The sequence below is a fragment of the Anomalospiza imberbis genome, chromosome 1 (assembly GCF_031753505.1).
Source record: "Anomalospiza imberbis isolate Cuckoo-Finch-1a 21T00152 chromosome 1, ASM3175350v1, whole genome shotgun sequence".
Classification (NCBI taxonomy): Eukaryota; Metazoa; Chordata; class Aves; order Passeriformes; family Viduidae; genus Anomalospiza; species Anomalospiza imberbis.
Genome location: NC_089681.1, coordinates 16392621 through 16412888, shown reverse-complemented (window position 1 = coordinate 16412888; position 20268 = coordinate 16392621). Strand labels below are relative to the sequence as shown.

Below are 20268 nucleotides of genomic sequence, written 5' to 3'. Positions count from 1 at the left end.
TGGACTTGACACGAGGCCAAGTGTAGATGAATAATAAGAGGTACCCATTTAAACAAAACTTGTCAGTATTATTATTTATACTTAAGATGGTAAAAAGACTTCATATTTTCTTTTTGCTGCTTTATTTATGTAATAGACCAGATTATTTTACTAAAAACCCTCACACACAAAATGTTTGATAAGCTAAGAAAATTGTCCATACCCTGCCTGTGAAAACATTGTTAGCACTTTTAAGTTCTCGAGTATTTAAAATATATAGCAAATTTTTCAATATTTTATTAATATTTTCATCCTTCCCCATCCCACATATTTGGTTGCAAATGATTGGAAGCCAATTCTCTCACCTGTGAGCATTTAGAACATCTTAACACAGTAGAAACTCCATCTTGACTGGAACAAACAAATGACTGGGCAATGAATAACAAAATTGACCATAAAAAATAGCATAAACAAAGCTGATGTAACATGAACTATACTATGTTTTGCTAGTATCTTTAAAACATGGCTTTTTTATTCCATCATAATGCTTAGGGGACCTTGAACAGTCATTCAAACAATAATATTCCACACTTCTCTTTTTGATTCTGTGTTCTCCTCTCATACTTTGAGACTTGTCTTTTAAATGTCGTGGGTGATGTCAGGATGGAAAGCAACAAGAGTTTCCACACTTTTAGAAAAATCTGTCCACTAGAAAATGGAAATAAGACTCACAGAGGAATTAAGCATTATATAGTATATTTAAGGCACAAGGTATATCAGATCTCTTGACAGAATTCTCAAATGTTCTGTATAAATTAATGGAAGAGATCCTCATATCAGAAATAGTCTTGCTAATAAAGTCTCTTGTTTACTGCAGAAATTTTAGGCTAAAAATAGTTAATTTTATCATACTATTAAAATACTAAGATAAGAGGATATGTTAGCTTTATAAAGACAAAAAATAAAGCTGATATGGGTGCATATTATTTTTGCTATCTGACATTTAATGTCTTAACATCTTTTCTGTAGTATAGCACTTGTAAATCATAGTGGTGGTTTCCCCTGCAAAACTAAAAAACCTTAGAAGCGCCATGTAAGACTCCAGGTTTATATGTCAAAGACCAAACCAAAAACTACTTGCTATCCTTATTGCAGTGGCATAAGTAACTAAAATAGATCTAGACATGTTATATTCTTTATTTCACAATAAAATAAGAAAATTGTCACAATATGCATAATATCAAAAGTCTGGACTACTTATGATTCAGTATACAACAATTTTTGACAGATTGGTATCAAGTTTAAAACACAGAAAACACAAATGCATGGCCAAGAGATATTTTGAAACAGAAAATTGTTGTTTAAAACAAAGAAAACAATGTATGTTAAATAACCACTGCTATTAAAACAAAGTCTATGTGAACATATCTTTATCATGCATGCAAATTTACAAGAACAGGCATTCACCTGTTTCCAATATCAAGGTCAAAGCAAAACTATATTCAAAATCTCCATCAAATGGCATCATCTATCCTATTTATTTAAATAGGCATAGAACTTTAAATGAGAACAACTTAAAAAAAAGTTCATCTCAAAAGAAAAAAACAAGAAAAATTAAGCTTAAAGCTACAAAGCTTACACACTGGAAAGTACTGCTTTGATACAGAGGCAATTTTCGAACAGAAAGTTGTTAGGCTTCCACATTGATTTACGCTGAAGAACTCATGCAGAAGATCAGTAAAGTTAAACAATATAACTTGATTTATGTGGAAGATTTTGAGAGAAAAATATTGTTATGTATAAGCAATCTTGTAAGTATCAGCTACCACACAAAGTAGATGAATCAATGTTTTCCATAAACAGCATTTGTAATCTGCAAAAGTATGAATTTTGGTGTATTTATTTTATAAAAAGGGTCTTAGATTAATTGAAACACATCTGTTGAAAGGACATTTTAACATACTCTCCACTTCAGTCTTCTGCAATCACATCTGACATTTCGGTTTGTCAAAGAGATTATTTTAAAAATTGTATTTTTCTATGTGATAAAGAAATATTATTTTACTTTAATACTCTAGTTTAAAAAAATTTAAAAGGAAAAAAGGGAAGAAAAACTTTTAATGATAAATGGCACAAAAAGGAAAAAAAGAAGACTGAGCTCTGCTTTTTGGGAAAAGCTTCAACCAAAATTTTGCAGCCAACTGAAGTCAACTCAGAGGCAGAGCATCACTTTGAATTCACAATCAGCCACTGAGAAGATGTGAAGTTTGAGGAACTGACAGGATGAATCATATGAGGAAGCAGTAAGGACATGGGGTCAAAAAGTATAATGGCTGTTTAGGGCATGGGTTCACAAAGAAAGAAAACCTGACCAGCTCACACTAAATCACTCTGAGACTTACTAGACAGGACCAGCATTTTTCTAAGTCTCTGTGGAAGGAGAACAGATGAAAGTCAGTAAAACTGAGGGCCTTTAATGTGTCAAATTAGCCCGCTTACACCAGGAAAGATTCAAAACGGTATTTACACTTAAAAACTTGTAGCTATATAGAAGTGAAAAAAGATCAAGTTGATGATCTACAGAGAAATTCAGTTCAGAAAACTAATCTTAACAAGACACCACTCAAGAGTGTTGCAACTGTTAAAACTTGGGATAATGCAAACATATGGGAGACCCATAAGCCTTTCTATTTATATAGGAGTGGAAGTTGCTCTTGATTCCAGGATCATTTTTAGTAAAGAAAAGAGGCAAGAGCCTTTGACATTTGCCTGAAACAAAGCTCCAAAAATAGATTATGAATCTGTGCTAGATGCACACACTTTGCATATGCAATATGCTGCAAGTATACACAGGGTTCCTCTTGTAAATATGATGCCAAAGGAAACTTACCCCAGATAAACTCATAGTGGAAGTTCAATTAATATTTAATCTAGTACACTAACTTTTTATGAGTAATTCCTTAGGGAATAATCCAGGGAAATAATAAATAGCTTTGCCCACTCTGAGAAGCATTCAGCAGAAATAAAAATAAGGCAGAAAATGGTATCTAACAGAATGAAAATGCTTGTTGAAAATGATTTTTTTTTTAAAGGACTCTGACTTTGGAAAGCTTTCCTCTTCTCCAGGTTGAAAAAGCTCAGGTTGCTCAGTCTTCCCTCACAGGGTAAGTGCTCCAGCCCCCAGTCATCTTGGTGACCCTCCACTGAACTTGCTTCAGTGAAAAACTCATCTTCCCTGTCATGAAGCCCAAATCTTGAGGCATTATTCCAGCTTTGGTCACAGAAGAGTTAAGACAAAGACAAAAATCCTTCCCTTTGAATCTACTGACCACATTCTTATTAATATAACTCAGGATGCTGTCGGCCTTCTTTCTTCCCAGGGCACGCTGCTGTCATACTCAGTTTGCTGTCTGCCACAACACACAGGGCTGATTCAGCAGAGTGGTTTGCTATCAGACACTCCTGTTGCCGAGGGTTCTTCCTTATCCAGCTACAGAACTTTACACTGACCCTTGTTGAGTTTCATAGGATTCCTGTTGGCTCATTCCTTCAGCTTGTCTGTGTCCCTGTGGCAACCCTGTCCTCAGCTATTTTGATTGTTGGTCATTGACTATAATGACTGAAATTGTGGTGGCATGTGCAAATCCAAAAAGACTGCTCTCTGTCATTGACTGAAGCTCATTGATAAACATGTTGAAGAGAACTTGTACCAGAACAGACACTTGTACCAGAACAGACACTTGTAGTGCTCCACTTGTTATTGGACTCTAGGTAGAAAGTCTGCCCCATTTTTGACTATTTTCTAAATTTAATTTTTTTAACTTCAGTAGTTGAAGAACAGATAAAAACATGCAAATTGCTCATGAGACCAAATGGGACCTAAGGGTACCATCCAACAGCTATTCTAATTCATGAGATTTTTTTTTTTGCTGATTCCTAAAACCATGTTGAGTTCAAAATGTTAAAGCAAATTGGAATATTCACTATCTTATTTATTCAGGACGAATAAAGGTACAGGACTTTATTAGGTCTTGTGGCACATATGATTCAGGAACACACTCCCAAATAAAGCTAAAGATCCTTAATGCAGATGACCCTAAATGGCACTCAGACTACTACTGCTAAGTGTTAATAAGGTGACTGCCATGAGGCCAGCCTGGGACTTTTCCTGTGTATCTTATTAGCAAGAGGCCAGTCAATTATTTTGCAATGGCTAATTGAGAAAAAAGTGTAAACAGTCAAACAAAAAAATAAATTCATACCTCATTAAAGGAAAAAAGAGAGTTACAATTATAAACAGAATTTTTAAAAAGAGTAATAACTATATTCCATCTTCATTCTTCTTGGAGATGTTCAAGGACTTTTAGTCAAGGCTTATTTAGCTTCCTCACTTAAAACCTTCCTATACTTAACTAATTTTGGAGTGACCCCTGCATTCTATTAAGAAGACACTTTTTTTTACTATCTTAATTACCTGTTCTCTTTAATTTTCTCTGTCATTAAATATCTGATGCTTGCAAAAAATTTCCAGTAAAGTTAGAAACCCAATTAGGAGAATATAGTCTGGATCTGTTAAAGGAATGTTCAAGTTTGTGTAGATATAGCAGCTTATTTGACTCTTTTAACATATGTAATTCCAGACATACTATTTTTAAAAATCACTTAAGTTATTCTTCAAAAATTTCTAGTATCTTTACCTTGATCTTAGGATCAAATTGTAATAGAAAATAAAAGAAACAGATACATAAACATAGATTTTAGAACACAAAATCAGTATTAATGGCTGCCATAAAATATTCTTCTGCAAAATCTATTTTCATCTCACAGCTGTTCAGAAAATAAATGAAAATGTGGTTTTATAGAAATACAATTAAACTGTGGTTCTAAAGAAATACATGACTGAAAAAGATAGGGTTCAAATCCAATTTCTAGACTTAATTCAAACAGGCAATGATTTATACAGACAGCAAAAACTGCAAAATCTATCTAGCCAGAAGTTTAAAAAAATCCTTTTGGTTCCTTTTGTTTTGATGTTGTCCACATTTGTGGGACTAGAGTGAAAATTTCATTTTTATTTCCTTTTGGTACCAGAATTTACCTTTTTGCATTATTGCATTCTCTTACAATTGTTTTTCCAGCTTCTCTTTTTTTCCGCTCTCTCTTTTCAACCTCCTTATTGATATCTCTTTTTTCTCTTTTTCTCTATTGTTTATGTAAAGTTTTAAATTTAATCAATTGCTATAGTAAGACATATACCAAAACACTCCGAAAATCACAAGCATCACCCAGAAATTATCAGAGATGCAGGAGGTATGTCATACTTCAGTAGACACAAATGCATGTCTCGATGATCTTCCATATGCCTTGGTAAATTTAAGGTCACTTTACATTTTTTAGGTAGATACTGAAAATATGGTAAATTTATGCATCTTAATTTTATCAAACTGATTACATTTGGAAATCTGAAAATTCAGACAAAATGCCAGACATCTCTAACATTACTTATTTCTTTTCTACAAAAATCAGGACATAGACAGAGCTACTACATATATATATATATATATATATATGTGTGTGTATATATATATATATATATACACACATATATATTTTTCCAAATAATAGAATTTATTACAGCAATATATGTTTGTTGAATAGAAAAGAATATGAAAATTCCAACATAAGCTCACATATGGATAATGTTATTTCAGTCGGTTTACTTAAAGTGAGAAAGTACTTTTTGACATGACAGGCCTGTTACTTTTAAGAAAAATAAAAAAACAACAAAACTTAACACAAATGAATGTTAGCAAATGAGAAAGCAGTTATTCAAAATACAAAATAATTAATTTCAAAATCATACTTAGCTTTCTTTTCAAAAGAGATATGCATCAATGTAACACAGATCTGTATAATCAAACATAATCATACAAAGAAAACCCCGAACAATACAACTTAAAAATTCTCCAAGACTCTCAATAATCTTGTAGGAATTGATGAAATGAGCAATATAATGCTGGGAACGGAAAGCAATCACATCTATTGGCCCTAAAAAGAGTAGCTTTATTGAATTTATAAAGTAAAAAACCTTGCAAATATTGTCTTACAGATTTATTTTCTTTCTAATTTGACTCTGTGAATCATAGCGCAAGAATGTTATTTTCCTTTTTCAAGGATAGGATAGCATCAAATAAGCAAATCTGAAAGAAAATTACTATACAGACCATGTACACTAAAATGTATATAGCAATCACTTAAGAAAAAGATAAATCTAAAATTAAATTCTCACCTTCCTTCTAATATTTATGTTAGTTGCCTAATGCGTTGTCTTAGGTTACAAATGGGGTTGTTTATTGTATTGCCAACTGTTAGAGATGGGGCAGTTATCTTCTGTTAATTGGGCAGTTTTCTTTATCTCTTCCACAACCAATTTTCTCTCCAGGAAACATCTTTTGTTAATGGGCCATGTGTCTCACTGCATGACTGATAAAATTACATCATCGCATTGTGAGATGCTCTGACCAGGGGGAGGAGCCAGGCATTCCTATTTGGGTATAATCTGACATTTGGAAAACCACAGGCAGTCTTTTCCTCCTGTAGATTACCAGAGGAGCAGCTTTCTTTTCCACTGGATTCCTGGAGGAAGACCAGACTCACTGGACCTTCAGAGGAAAACTACACCCTTCTATAGGATTACTGCTTCAACAGAACCACATCTGTCACTCCAGGAGCATTGCAGCCACCATTTAATTGGACTGCTACCAACAACCTGAGCAACAGGGTGTCAGGTCATATTTGACTCTTTCAGTGTTGTTTTGTATTAGTGCATTTTTATTTTATTTTTATTTTTTCCCCAATAAAGAACTGTCATTCCTAGTCCCATATCTTTGCCTGAGAACCCCTTAATTTCAAAATTTAATAATTGAGAGGGAGGGGGTTTACATTCTCCATTTCAAGGGAGATTCCTGCCTTCCTTAGCAGACACCAATCTTTTCAAACCAAGACAAAGGTGTTCATTATTATTAGCAAGCAAATTGGTTTTTATAAATCAAATATACAGTTTCAGATAGAACAATACTTGCTAAAGCTCGAATTATATATTGATATGACTGACAGTCATAGTTTTAATATTTTCAGTAAAGTTCAGATACATGGGAAAATAATGAATCTTAAACCCAGTAATAATGTCTTTCACTTATTCTCAATGACAAAAATCTTTGTACCACTGCTCTTGAGTGTCTAATATCTGCCCTAAGCAGGCTAATGCCCACATTTTCTATTCTAAATCCAGTCTAAAGCATCAATAAGCTATTTGACTTGAACTTATTACTAGAGATTGCTAAACAAATTTAAAATAATAAATTATCCGATATAGTAACCTTCATTACAGATTATTATTTTAATACAGAAGATTATTTTAATAGCTAATATATGTAATATATTTTTTAATTATCGCATGTTTCTAAACTGATTAGTGCTTGTTATAAATTATATAAAGTTCTTAGAAAGTTTGTTTATTTACTTGGCAAATGGTAAAGACAAGGTTGCAGAAAAGGTATCTTGAATACAAATCTTAATTATTTAGCATAATTTTTTTTCATTTATCTTACTTATGTCACACAAAATTCATAGAGAACACAGCCTGTAAGTACAATTTTCCCATTAGTAATACAAGGCCACAGAATTTATGTTGACATCATGTAGGCTTGCCTTGGCCTGAGTTTGTTTTCACTATTTTTTGATAATTCATAGGTGTCAAGTGAATATTTCTTGAGCTGGTGGCATTTCAGAAATATTGTGCTCTGATACTACTGCATACAGTAATGATCTGATAAAGTTACATAGGTCTTGCATAGCAAGAAACATACTTAGAGAGTCTGAGGGAGGCTAATGTGCAACTTTCAGATTTTAGTAAAGGACAATGAGAAAGAAGCAGACTATGTTAAGAAAATATATTAAAAAAAATGAATAATTCAACTCCAAGACCAAAGAGGAGGCTCACTTCATGTCCAAGAGTGTCAAACTTCTCCTAACAGATCCTTGGATGCTCTTAATTGGTTGTAATCCCTACCCAGGAGCACAGAGAAAAGGGTAAAAATAAGACAAAAGAATTACAAGTGAAAGTAGAAAGGCAGTTCTTAACTTTTATAAGTGTATTATTATCATTTATGCTTTTCTATATTTGATAATTCAAACTATCAGATCATTATAATATTAATTAGAATAACAATAAATTCTGTTCCTTTTGGCAATAACAAGATTATCTGGCTAACGTAATATTACATAAGTGCATTACAACCCAACTAACTTCTGGTCTGAAGTTCTGTATACCAAACATACACCATTTTTCTATGTACCCCACACCACTGAAGTACTCTCTAATGATTGTCGGGACTCCTAGGGCTCTAATGGGCCTAGACAGGACTGGCCAGCCTTCCCGGTGCCTCTCCCCACCCATGCCTATGGGTCCAGGGCCCCAAGTCTAAAGCCATGAGTCCCTCCCCCAGTGATGCCACAGAAGTGCTTGTCCCCCTCTTCCCCTATTACTGCTCTACCTAGCCATGGGGCTAATGTCCCTGCCTGGCCTTGGCCTGTCCTCTTTTCCATGGAGATGCCCAATGCCCAGGGTTTGGTCTGCCTCCTGATGTGCCCAAAGCCTGCTTTACTCCCTGGCTGGGGGCAGGGGGACCAACACTGGCTGAAAAGCCCTGTACTGCTGGCCTCAACCCTGATCTCTGAGCTCACCAGCCTTCAGGGAGCTGTTGACCTGTGTTTGTCTCTTATTCACCATGAAAAATATGATGCCTATGAAAAAAGCAATACATTTAATTTAACAAGAAGTGTTATTTTCTCCTTATTTCTCACTCAGAATAAATAGTTAATCTCTAAGCAGAATAAATCTTAATTATAAAGCAAAGCAAAGTAGAATGATTTACAAAGGAAACCATACCGTCTTTTATGTTTTGGTTTTATCTAAAAGGTCAGGACAGACTCAAAAATAATACTTTTAAAGAAAGGTCAGGACCTAAGTGAGATGAAAACAGTTCTCTGGCAAGGAAAAAGGTTTCTTCAGTATAAAAACAGATTCAAAATCCACTTAGAATTTAGAGAGATAAAGCTATTCCTGCAGAACATTGTGTGCTGTCAGCATCAAGTGGGCAGTAAGTAAACTTTTAAGCTAAGAAGTGACATCCAGTGCAAAACAAGAGCTTTGCCTGAGGAAAATCTTCCCTATGAGAGGACCCCAGTGATCCATTAGACAACAATTTCAATATGTCCTAAGGTAAATGCTTACACACTAAAATTTCAAAATCATTTTAAGAAGAATTACATATGCATTGCCTTAGTGAGCATTTCAGGCAATTTTGCACCACAATACAATGATAAAAATGATAGTGTTCTTGTTCAATAGCCAAAATTGTTCCTAATATCCATAAAAGCTTGGTTACTACAAGTATCTTTCTCACTTTTATGTTGCACAGAGAAATGCTGACAAAGAAAACTTCTACAGGAAAAAATATATTGGCAAATCTAAAAACACGTTAATTTGACACTATCATACGTAACATCCTAGCAGGTAAACTCAGGAAATGTGTGTTAGATGAATCAGGTTAGGTGAATGAATACATTACGTCAGTGAGATGGATCAAGAACAGGCTGAATTGCCACTCAGAGGGTCATGATCAGCAGAGTAAAATCCACTTGGAAGTCTATACTCAGTGATGAATCCCAGGGATCGATATTGGGTCCAATCCTATTCAACTAGCTTTTTAATGACCTGGATGAAGGGATTGAATGTACCCTCAGCAAGTTCGCTGATGATATAAAACTGGAAGGAGTGACTGATACACCTGAAGGCTGGGCTGCCATTCAACAGGAAGAGTGTGATCAGCAGATCGAGAGAGGTGATCCTCCCCCTCTACTTGGCCCTAGTGCAGCTACAGCTGGACTGTTGTGTCCAGATCTGGGCTCCTCAGTACAAGACAAGGAGCTACTGGAGAGGGTGCAGTGGAGGGCAAAATAGATGATGAGGGGCCTGGAGCATTCCTCTTATGAGAAGAGACTGCAGGAGCTAGAACTGTTTAGTTTAGAGAAGACTGAGAGGGAATCTGATCAATACTTAATCCCTTCTGTCCACTTAGATAATATTATGGATTCATACATAAATTATGGAGTGCTAAAAGTAACCAAAAGAAAGCAGCAACCAAAAGAAACTGGAAATGGAAATAACAAAAGAGCACAACTAATTTTAGAAACAGCAGAAGAGTATTACTGGAGCCAAGAAACAGTAAAGCAGCTGCTTCAAGAAGATCCAAAGAAGCTTTTGTTCTACTTCAGCTAACAGTTTCTGATTCAAAGGGAGTTCTAACAAGGCAACAAGAAGAGAAAGTATCAAGGCAACGAACTCTCAGTGAATAGAAAGAAGTGCTGAAACACAGATGACCAGACAAGCAAGAATATGTGGGTTATGACACCACAGCCTAGGTAGGGAAATATTTTGATTCTCCTCTAAATGAAATTTCTTATTGAAATCTCTCTTCTAACCACATTGGTTATTGTTTACCAATGTCTTTTAAATATTGTATAAATGAATACCTTTCATGAATAAAATTGCCTTTTAAAAGAAAGTAATACACATAATTCACATGACTGTGTACCTCAACGAAGCTGAGAGCTTCCCAGTTTCATGTACCTCATCAGATTTCATTTTTTCTGTATAAGTCAATTAAAAAAAAAAACTTTAAAGGCCTTAAAGGCCTATTTGCAAGGTCTTAAACAGAAAATTAGGAAAATATATTTAATTACATTAAAAGTGTGTTTAGAAAAAATTATGTAATGCCCTAAGTTTTCTATTTTTTCATTGTTGTGGGTTTTTTTCCATAGGCAACTATATTTTGACTTTGCAGTGCATCACTTTTAGTCTTCTTTTCAAATGTCTAGGCCACAATAGCTTTAGGTATTACACTGAAGCTCAGCTAGGTGAGTCTGCCTTATGAAAAAGAATCTTAAAAAACAGTTTTCACAAACTTAAGAGAATAGAAGGGAATAAGACTGTAATTAGTATAAATGCCAGGGTTTTGGTAGCAGAGGGGTATAGGGCTGAACATATCACATCTCCCTTCAGCAGGCACTAAGCTGTCCCATGCTGGTCACAACTGGCCACAATAGACACCCACAGGACAGACTTAGTCCATCAGTAGAATTTGTGACATTTCTATGAAGATGTATTTAAGATAAGGCAATAAACACTGAGGGAAAGGAACAAGATTAGAGCATGCATGCTCCATTCCAGAGCTAGTAATACCCTCAAAGGGGTTGTACTTCATGGATAACCCATACAGAAGCAGGTGCTTCCCCTAAGAGGCAATGGTCCATGGTCAATGCACATCAAGGCAGAAGAAATGAGTAAGAGGGAAGAAATGGCAGAAGAAAAGAGTGAGAAGTAAGGAACAGCAGAAATGAACTCTTCCACTTTGACCTGAACCCTCTGCACTGGCTATCACATCACCAAAGAGCCAAAGAGTAATCTGTGGTAGAATAGAGGAAGGGAATGTGTTTGGAATGAAGTTAAGCTTTCAAAAGAGGAGAGTAAAGGAGTTATTCATCATTTCTTTACTATTTGTCTTTATTTTCCAACACCCAAAATTGTCATTAAAGTTTTTATAATAAGGCCATTTTTTCCAGGACAGTAGTTGAGTGATTTGCCACATCTTCATTCCAAGCATGAAATTTTTCACTCTTGTTCTTCCTATTTTCTGCCCTATTGTACTCTGTCATTGCATGCCCCCAGCCGGGTAGTAATTAGCATTGACTCCATGATTCTCAGAAGGCTGATCAATCACTTTATTATACTATACTTATGAAGAAACCCATCGCCCTTACAAGCAGTCACGATATAGATGGACCCAATTGGTCCTTGAATCCAAACACCATCACCAGTGTCCAATTAAGAAATCACCCTTTGGTAAACAAATCTCCATAACACATTCCACATGATCACAACAACAGGTGCAGCAAGTGAAGATAAGAATTGTTTATCATTTTTTCTTTGATTCTCAGAGTCTTCCCCAGGACAATTCCTGGGAAAGTTGTCTGTTGCTCTCTGTGGCCAGAAAGCTGCTGCCACAGTACTCTGAGGATGGAGTGAGTGAGTGAGTGAGTTAGTGGTGGTGAGAGGGCCTCATTGCTACTTAGGGTTAAACCATGACCCAAATACACTAACAAAATGTGCACTAGTGCAAACAAAATTAGTAAACCAAGGGAGTGATTAGTTGAAAAGGGTACTGCAGTGCCACACAGTGACAGACTAAAATTATGCAGTGTTCTGAAGTTCAGAATTTGACGTCCAGGACCTTAAAAATATGTAATAATAGGATAAAGAAACTTAAACTGGAGGAAGTACTAAGAAATTAGTAATTCTGTTTATAGTGGTAATATGTAGCAAATACTATGTTTCAGGGACTCAGAAAGAAGATACAGTCAATCTACATCAATTAAGCACGGGAAGGACCAAGGTTTTAACACAGCTACTACTGTGTAGCACTCTGATAAAAAAAGCTATTGAAAGAATTAACATATTCCCTCTCAAAAGTAATGCAGAAAAAACCTCTTGAAAATAAATCAAGTCCTTGTACTACATTAAATTTTGCAATACTTTAAAATTTTTATCAGCTATCTGATTTTCAGAAAACTCATGTCAGAAAAAAAGTGAAATTAAAGTTTGAAAATTGTCATTACAAAAAGGCTTAAAGTTATCTCTAACTGAAAAAATTAAGGTTACAGTTCTCAAAAAACTGAAATATTTTGTTTTATATATTTAATGTTTATTTTCTAAATGTTGGAAGGTTTTGAATATATCCCATCCATAGAAGTGTTCATGGCAGAGTTTGAGAAACCTGGTCTAGTGGAAGTTTCCCTACTCATGGCACAGGGGTTGGAGCTAGATGATCTTAAAGGTCCCTTCCAACCTAAACCATTCTTTGATTCTATGATATTTATTTAATTTCCTTACACTCTCTCCTTTAGTCTACCATTAACCTACCAGAAAATACACATTCCCTATTATCTGACCATGTGTTTTTCTATTTTCTACTATCAAAGTTATTTTTTATTGATCATATAGGCTTGAGTATGCACATTTAATTCTTTTACATGCTGAATTTTTTTACTGCCTACATTTATTTTAGAGTTTAAAAGACATTTTCTTCATTTTGAGTATGGTGGGCTGTTGCAGCATTTAACAACTTGGTATTTAGTCCACTTTAACATACATTCAGCAATACACAATTAAATATTAAATAAGCAAACAAAAATAGTGAAACCACTATTATTTAATCACTACATTCTAAGACAGTAAGGAGAAATAGAAGACACACAGCACATTCAAATCTCTTACACCTACCAACTCGCACGTTTTATGGGTCTTGGATGAAACATATTTTTAAAAATAAACATAAACCTATTATCTTTCATTAGCTATTACCTCATATGTTTGGCAGGAATGCATGTATGTTTACCATGAGACATGGTTTGTTCTTCTTTTCTCACTAGCTCAAAAGAAACAGTTCAACAATCCACAACGCTTCACTTAAACCACCAAAGTAGTTATCACAGGTTTTCTCAATTGTGAGATAGATTTATTACAGAGAATTCCTACTTCCTATCTTTTTACAGTCCCATAAGCCAGCAACTTAGTAAAGAGTTTGGTTTATCATATGTGGTATTAAAGGTATCATGCAAAAAATGAGTCAGTGTTTTCATAAAAGTGTTTTCATTATAGCAGCCCTGAAGCTATATTAAGAAAGCTTCTTTCATATAAATTCATTCAGAATACACATTCCAGAACATCTATGAACTCAGGAAGTCCAAATAAAGATATAAAATACCTACTGAAAATGGTATTCAATTTTTTCTGTTCTTGTTTAGAATATACTATCTGAGGCAAGCACATAGAGCTGTAAAACTTGCTAATATCAAAGATCAAATTATAAACATTAATCATAGGCTTTTGATAATTGCAATTTTTGCATTATTTGACTAATTTTATCAGACTCTGCAAAACTTTATAACTAACTAACTTTATACTAACTTCTTCCTATGCTAGATTTTCTATAAGAAACTGTAAAATAAGTTCTTGAACTAGATCCTGATAGGAATGCCATGATTTGTTTTTCATCAGATAAATGGAAAAAGTACAAAAACACAACAAGAAGTTACTGTTCCCTGAAGATCCATTGATACACTGTGGATATTGAAAAATATTATTTATGGTATTACCTTGCACTATTGACATTTAGTTTTCATTAGCACTTCATCATTAGAATGTCCTTGTTTCAAACAGTGACTTTCCCAAAATTATGCTTCAGATGCTTTGACTCTTACTCAAAATAAATGTTTGTTCATAAAAACTATGGGTAAGAATCTTTCTGGTTATTTAAACCTTTAATGATGCAAAGCATTCCAAAACGTAGTAAAAAGTAATAGTGCTTAAATGCTACTTTAGTAAACAGAAACTTACTCCTTTACAAATACGACTAATGCAACTATAGAGTCATTCCCATAATTTAATGATAAAGACATTCTCTCTGTTACTGTTCCACAGTATTTTTCAGAATATTAGGACCATTTTAAAAGCTAAGTACTTGAATAGGTTAAAGTAAAGCAGGTATCTCCCGTAATATTTTTTGGTAACTGAATATAGATATACTAGATAATACACCACCCATATTCTAACAGATTGTAATTTGATATAGCAGTTTGAAAAACCAACAATACTTTTATGAAGCGCTTTTTTTTTTAAGTAACCCTTCCCATTTCCTAAAACTTCAGGCACTATTTTTTCTAACAAATACAGCCACAATTAAAATTTATTTATTTAAATGTACCTTGGTAGTGGGCACTAAATCCACGGTATCGGTGATTGCTGTCTGTTACAAAATGTAGTCTGAGCCAGTTTTTGTTGCTTATAACTGGAGGAGGTATATTCATTCCAGAGAGCCTGAAATAAAACAAATAAATAAAACATATTAATAAAGGATTTCAATATTATCAGGAAAATTTTTATATTCAAACTAGCATTCATTGATATGCCCTCTGTGGGACTTTTTATTTATTGGTTAGTAGCATATTACCAAGTATGAACAGACAAAATTGTACACTATGCCAACCAAGTGATGGGATACAAATCAGTGCTAAGCCAGTAACACACAACCATGTTATTAGTCAGGCACAGCACTGTAAAGATAGAAGTACATGGCACTCAGGCTAGAAAGAATTTGTGTCAACACAGGTCAGATAATGGGCTATACAGAACACTGCTCTGGGCACCAGGGAAAGGTTTGTACATTGTGACTTTCACCTTCAAGATATGGAAGAAGAGAGCTTAGTTTATGCAAACCACCATCTAAAATGATAAAATAGACATCTATTTTCCAAGAGTAAGTAATTTTCTATTTTCAGAGTATAAAGATAAAAGAAATATTCCATCACTTGTGTGGATTTGAAAATTAGTTATTAGATGTACAAGAAGAGTAGGGAATTCTAGTGGATTGACCCCAGCTAGCAGTCAAGCACCACACAGCTGCTTACTCTTTCCCTTCCCTGCCCCAAACAATTGTAAGGGGAGAGAACAAGAAGAGCAAAAGCAAGAAAGACACTTCAAAAGACAGTTAAATAAGTGAAGAGTTGAGAATAAAAGGAAGTGATACAAAAGTAATCATTCACCATATTCCATAAATAGATCAATCAAAATGGTCTCTCTTCTGTTTGTTTGGAGCATAAGGATATTGCTCCAATTATAGTATCCTTCATCTTGACTGGCTCATTATGAAAGTCTGAATTTAAGTTCTTTTTTGTTTGGGGATTTTAGTGGTTTTTTTGGTTTGTGGGTTGTGTTTTTTTTTTTTTTTTTTTTTATGTGTTGGGTGTTTTTGTTATTTTATTTTTAAATTAGATGTCTTGTTATAAAGAAGGTGAATAAAGTTCAGAGAGAAAATTCTTCCATCAAGCCAGTAATTCAAAATATATATTTCTCACCAAAACCAGAAAGACAAGTCACACCTTCAGAATGTCAACATATTATCTATGCTCTTCCATTTAGTTATAAACAGAACTCTTCCTGTAGTTAAAATAAAATACTAGCCAAGAAGTATGCCATTTTATGTTCAGACATAATGGATTCCTGTTTTATTTTGAGAAAAACTTTATTCATAATAAAACAATTCTGAAGTGATTTTTTAAGTGAAATAAAACACGAAGCCTTGCTTAAATAAATACCTAATAATTTTGTATAGGCACTATTCTGTGAGGGAGACTTTTGAAATAATAACAGTTTAGAGGTTGTGTTCATCTTTTCCCGCCCACTTCACCTCAAAACAAAACATGCTTAAAAAAACTTTCCAAATTTCTGAAGCTGTACTGGCACCCTTGTTCCCTCAGGCACTGATATAATTGACAAAAGGCTTGACTGACACCACGGCCTATTAAAACTCCTTCACATACTTGCAAAAGAATGTTTTTATACCGTGGAAACATATTAACATATTAGCTCACACAATTCATTTCAGTTGAACGACACAGAGAATCTAAGTTTTTTAAGCTTATGAAATTGACTTCAAATTCTAAATCCAAGAAATCCAGATGACGAAGTTAAAAAAAAAAAAAAAAAAAAAAAATAGTGCTATTAGACTGCAACAGGAAGTGGTGAAGGCACATTGCCCTGTACAAATTAAAGTTATATGCACTGGCATATATATAAAGCCTTAGAGGCAGAAGCCTACATCTTTCAATTAGGAAACATGCAATATTTCTGCATTTTCCTTGTGAATTTTAGAATGAAACACACTTTCTAACAGTCATAAAGTGGCTTTAATTGCTACAAATTTTTTGCTACAAATGTAAGAAGTATACTATAATTTGCAGCTTTTGTTTTGGAAGGTAGGGGTTAGGATATCCTTTTCAGTACAGGTATTTCTCTCTACAATAATATTACCTAATAATGCAAGAGAAAATATTTATTTTATTTAAATTCTCACTCTATAAATAATTATTAGGCAATATAGAGATAGAGGTAACAACCTTTCACTGCTTGCATATTTTAGAATAAACCTATTAGTGGAAGAGATCTTACTAAACAATTGAAATAAAATAAGGCTGTAAAACACATTTCCTAACATGTATTTTGACTTATATATATCCTGCCTATAAGAAGGTTTCTCTTCAATAATTACAAAACTATGTGAAAAATAAATTGCAAGTTTATTGTCTAAGCCATGAGAAAATATTACCCTAGACATTTAAATGTGTTCCCAGGAAAAGACTAATTTTTTCTTTCTAAGATAGCTAAAAATCTAGCTTACCTATCAAATCAGGTATTTATGAATATATCTATCCTTAATTCTATGCTGACTTCTAATTAAATTCACAGTTCCTGCAATCTGATTTTTGCAGTTTAAGGGTTCTATGGGATTCTTCCCAGAAAGTAGATTTGCAAACTAACAAAAATTGATTCTGTGGATCTAAGTGTCCCTTTTCTCATCTCAATTTATCTTCTCAGCAAATTATAAAGCTGTTCACCATTACAATAATACATTGGCAGCCCAACCTACTTCTGTGTCTGTTACTATTCCAAGCATAGTTATGCTGCATCATCTACAATATTTTCCTAAAGTTCAAAGTAGAACACCATATCTTCCATAATGGAAACACAGCTGTCTCATGTTCTTTTATAATTCAAAAGATGTAGCTCCCTCTCAAGCTGCCCAGAATCCTGCATAGTAAATTTCAGTCAACAGAGGGTAGGCTGCCCTTCTGCAGATGTCTTTCATAAACTCTTAGAAATGTTCATGGAGAATCTTGGCTGTGAACCAGAGATATAAAGTAACTTACCCCTATGTGCAGTCAACAGTATTGACTACTGCAAAATGTATTTGAAAAAGTAAGTGCTTTCTGAAACAATGCACCTTTGTTGCTAAACAAGGGATTAATGGAAGTGTAAGACTGCATGTAGATATGTCAGGGAAGTTCCTATCTATGCACTTAATTTGTGTGTAAACCACGGTTTACAGAAGAAATAAGGGACTAACATTTTTGAGAGTCAAAATTTCATTCTTGCACTTCATTACAACAATATGCCTCTACTCCCTTCCTTTATACACTATTTAGGTAGTAATTTTTAAAAAATCACCTGTTTTAGGCTAATTCTGATCCAGTGAAGTCAATTAGTATTTTATTTGCCCTCAGAATTCTAACACATAATTCCCACCTTATGTTGCAAAATGGAATTCAGAGTTGGTGTGTTTTCTTTTTTTAATAGCATAGTGCACATCCTCTATTTCTTCCAGAAAAGGAACAGTATACATTTACTTTAACATTTGAAATGTACACTGTCAGATAGCTATAATCTTGGCAAGTAATTTAAACATTCCCTTCTTGCTCATCTACCAGACTTTAGCTTTAATTTCTAAAAGTCATCTAAAATGACAGTTCTTACAAACATATTGTCACTGATTGTCACAATTGTCAATACACTGATTATTATGATGTAATGTAGTCCTTAATTTAGTCATTCAATATGTCCAAAAATATTCCAAAGAGAAAAATGTTTTGCTTTTCTTTAAAAAATACACAGCAAACTTTCCCCAAAACTTCTTAATGAAGCATATAGTTTCTACATTTCCTCATATGCCAGATTCGCAGAAATGGAATTAATTAAAAGAAAAAAATTAGGTTGATACCACACCTATAAACAGTGCTGAAACTCTTTTCTAATTGTACCAAAGCCTTAGGCTGACAAAGATTTACATCTAAGCATGACTAAGTGCATACATAGATCTCATTACTCATATATATGCACTACAAAATCCCAAGTGCTTGTTTTGATGCAAATTGCAGCTGTGTGCATTCTTTCTTGCTGGTATTATTTGCATGTTGAAATAAAACTACTGTATATAAAGCTTTGATTAAAAAAGGGCAAACTATCACACATTTTGATAAGGCCAATGCATGTTCGTATATGTGCTATTGGGGCTTAATACTTATACAGCATAATACAGTAAAGGACAAAGTAGCCACCTGTCCCTTGAAAGAAGAGGAAAGACATACTCAAAAGAACGGTATCTGATCAATGACCTATCTGGTTTGGTGAAATTATGCTTAAATTAGGCAGTACTTGTATTAAGCATAGATTTGAAGTAGCAACATACAGCTTATTGTGTCTCTATTTGTATACAACATATACTAATTACCAAAGACTTCTGGGACCCTTTCTTTTGTTCTTCATGACTGCCTTGACCCCATAAAGCAACACCTCACATTACAAGATTCATAATAAACATCTTTTGCAAAGGATCCAACCGACAATGCAGATTTAAGGGCACCAGATTAAAACTCAGGTCTCTCATCTAATAAATCCATATCTGTTTAAAACAAGCAGTTGCACACTAGAGAAGCAAAGCTGATGTCAACTCAATATTTAATATATTACTCAATCTGAAAGATCCTGAAGGATTTAATGATTAAGTTAACATATCTCTCCTGTTGCACCAAGTCAGTTTGTATGATGTTTACACTGAAGTTCAGACACTAACCTAACTCTTTGGTCAAGCACTACAAGAGTAAGTATTCTGTATGACTAGGCATATCAATATTTTTTTTATGTTTCCAATTTCACTGATGAGTTTAATGGGTCTTAATGGCATTCATTATAGATGTGAGTGCCTGTTGCATGACAGCTATGGTTACTGGCCTTTTTTTTTTTTCCTGGAAATGTTCTGTCCAAATTATATTAAATCAGTTCAGAGCAAGGACACTTCTCTGACCTACACTGTCAAAAAGCAAAGAAAGCTCCACCAACTTCTTATGTTTCTTACAAAATCTATTGCTGTCTAAACTGATAACTCAGGATTTAAATCTTTTTCAAGATATCACATAAATATTAAATGCCAATAGGCATTTTCAGTTATCTTTGGATAACAACAAAAGTCAACAAAATGGATAATTGCCTGCAAATTTTGCTTCTGTGAAGAATTTCCAACATAAAGTAAGTATTTTAAGAGCTGTGATTTCCCTAGAGTTTTAATTGTAGCTTACATTTTTGCAGTACTAACATTTAAAATATTAGTATATCTGTATTTCAGAAAAAGACTAAATGAGACATCTCTGTGACAGTAGCTATAGAACTTTAATGTAAATTGAGTTTTTCATTTAATTGTATGTGTGAAACTCAAACTGCTGATGGGTAGCATCAGGGCTGCTCTTGTGTCAGTACATTCAAGTCATTATTTCCCTGCA

At 34.0% G+C, this 20268-nt stretch overlaps 1 protein-coding gene across 3 annotated transcripts in view; it reads right to left on the bottom strand.

Moving 5' to 3' along the window:
* CSMD3 (CUB and Sushi multiple domains 3) overlaps window positions 1–20268 on the bottom strand; it is a 586072-nt gene that overhangs the window by 357998 nt on the left and 207806 nt on the right. For all 3 annotated transcript variants that reach the window (XM_068182735.1, XM_068182715.1, XM_068182726.1), the window contains exon 6: window positions 14865–14977. In XM_068182735.1, coding sequence (XP_068038836.1) covers window positions 14865–14977 — 113 coding nt within the window. The remainder of the gene's footprint in view (window positions 1–14864; window positions 14978–20268) is intronic.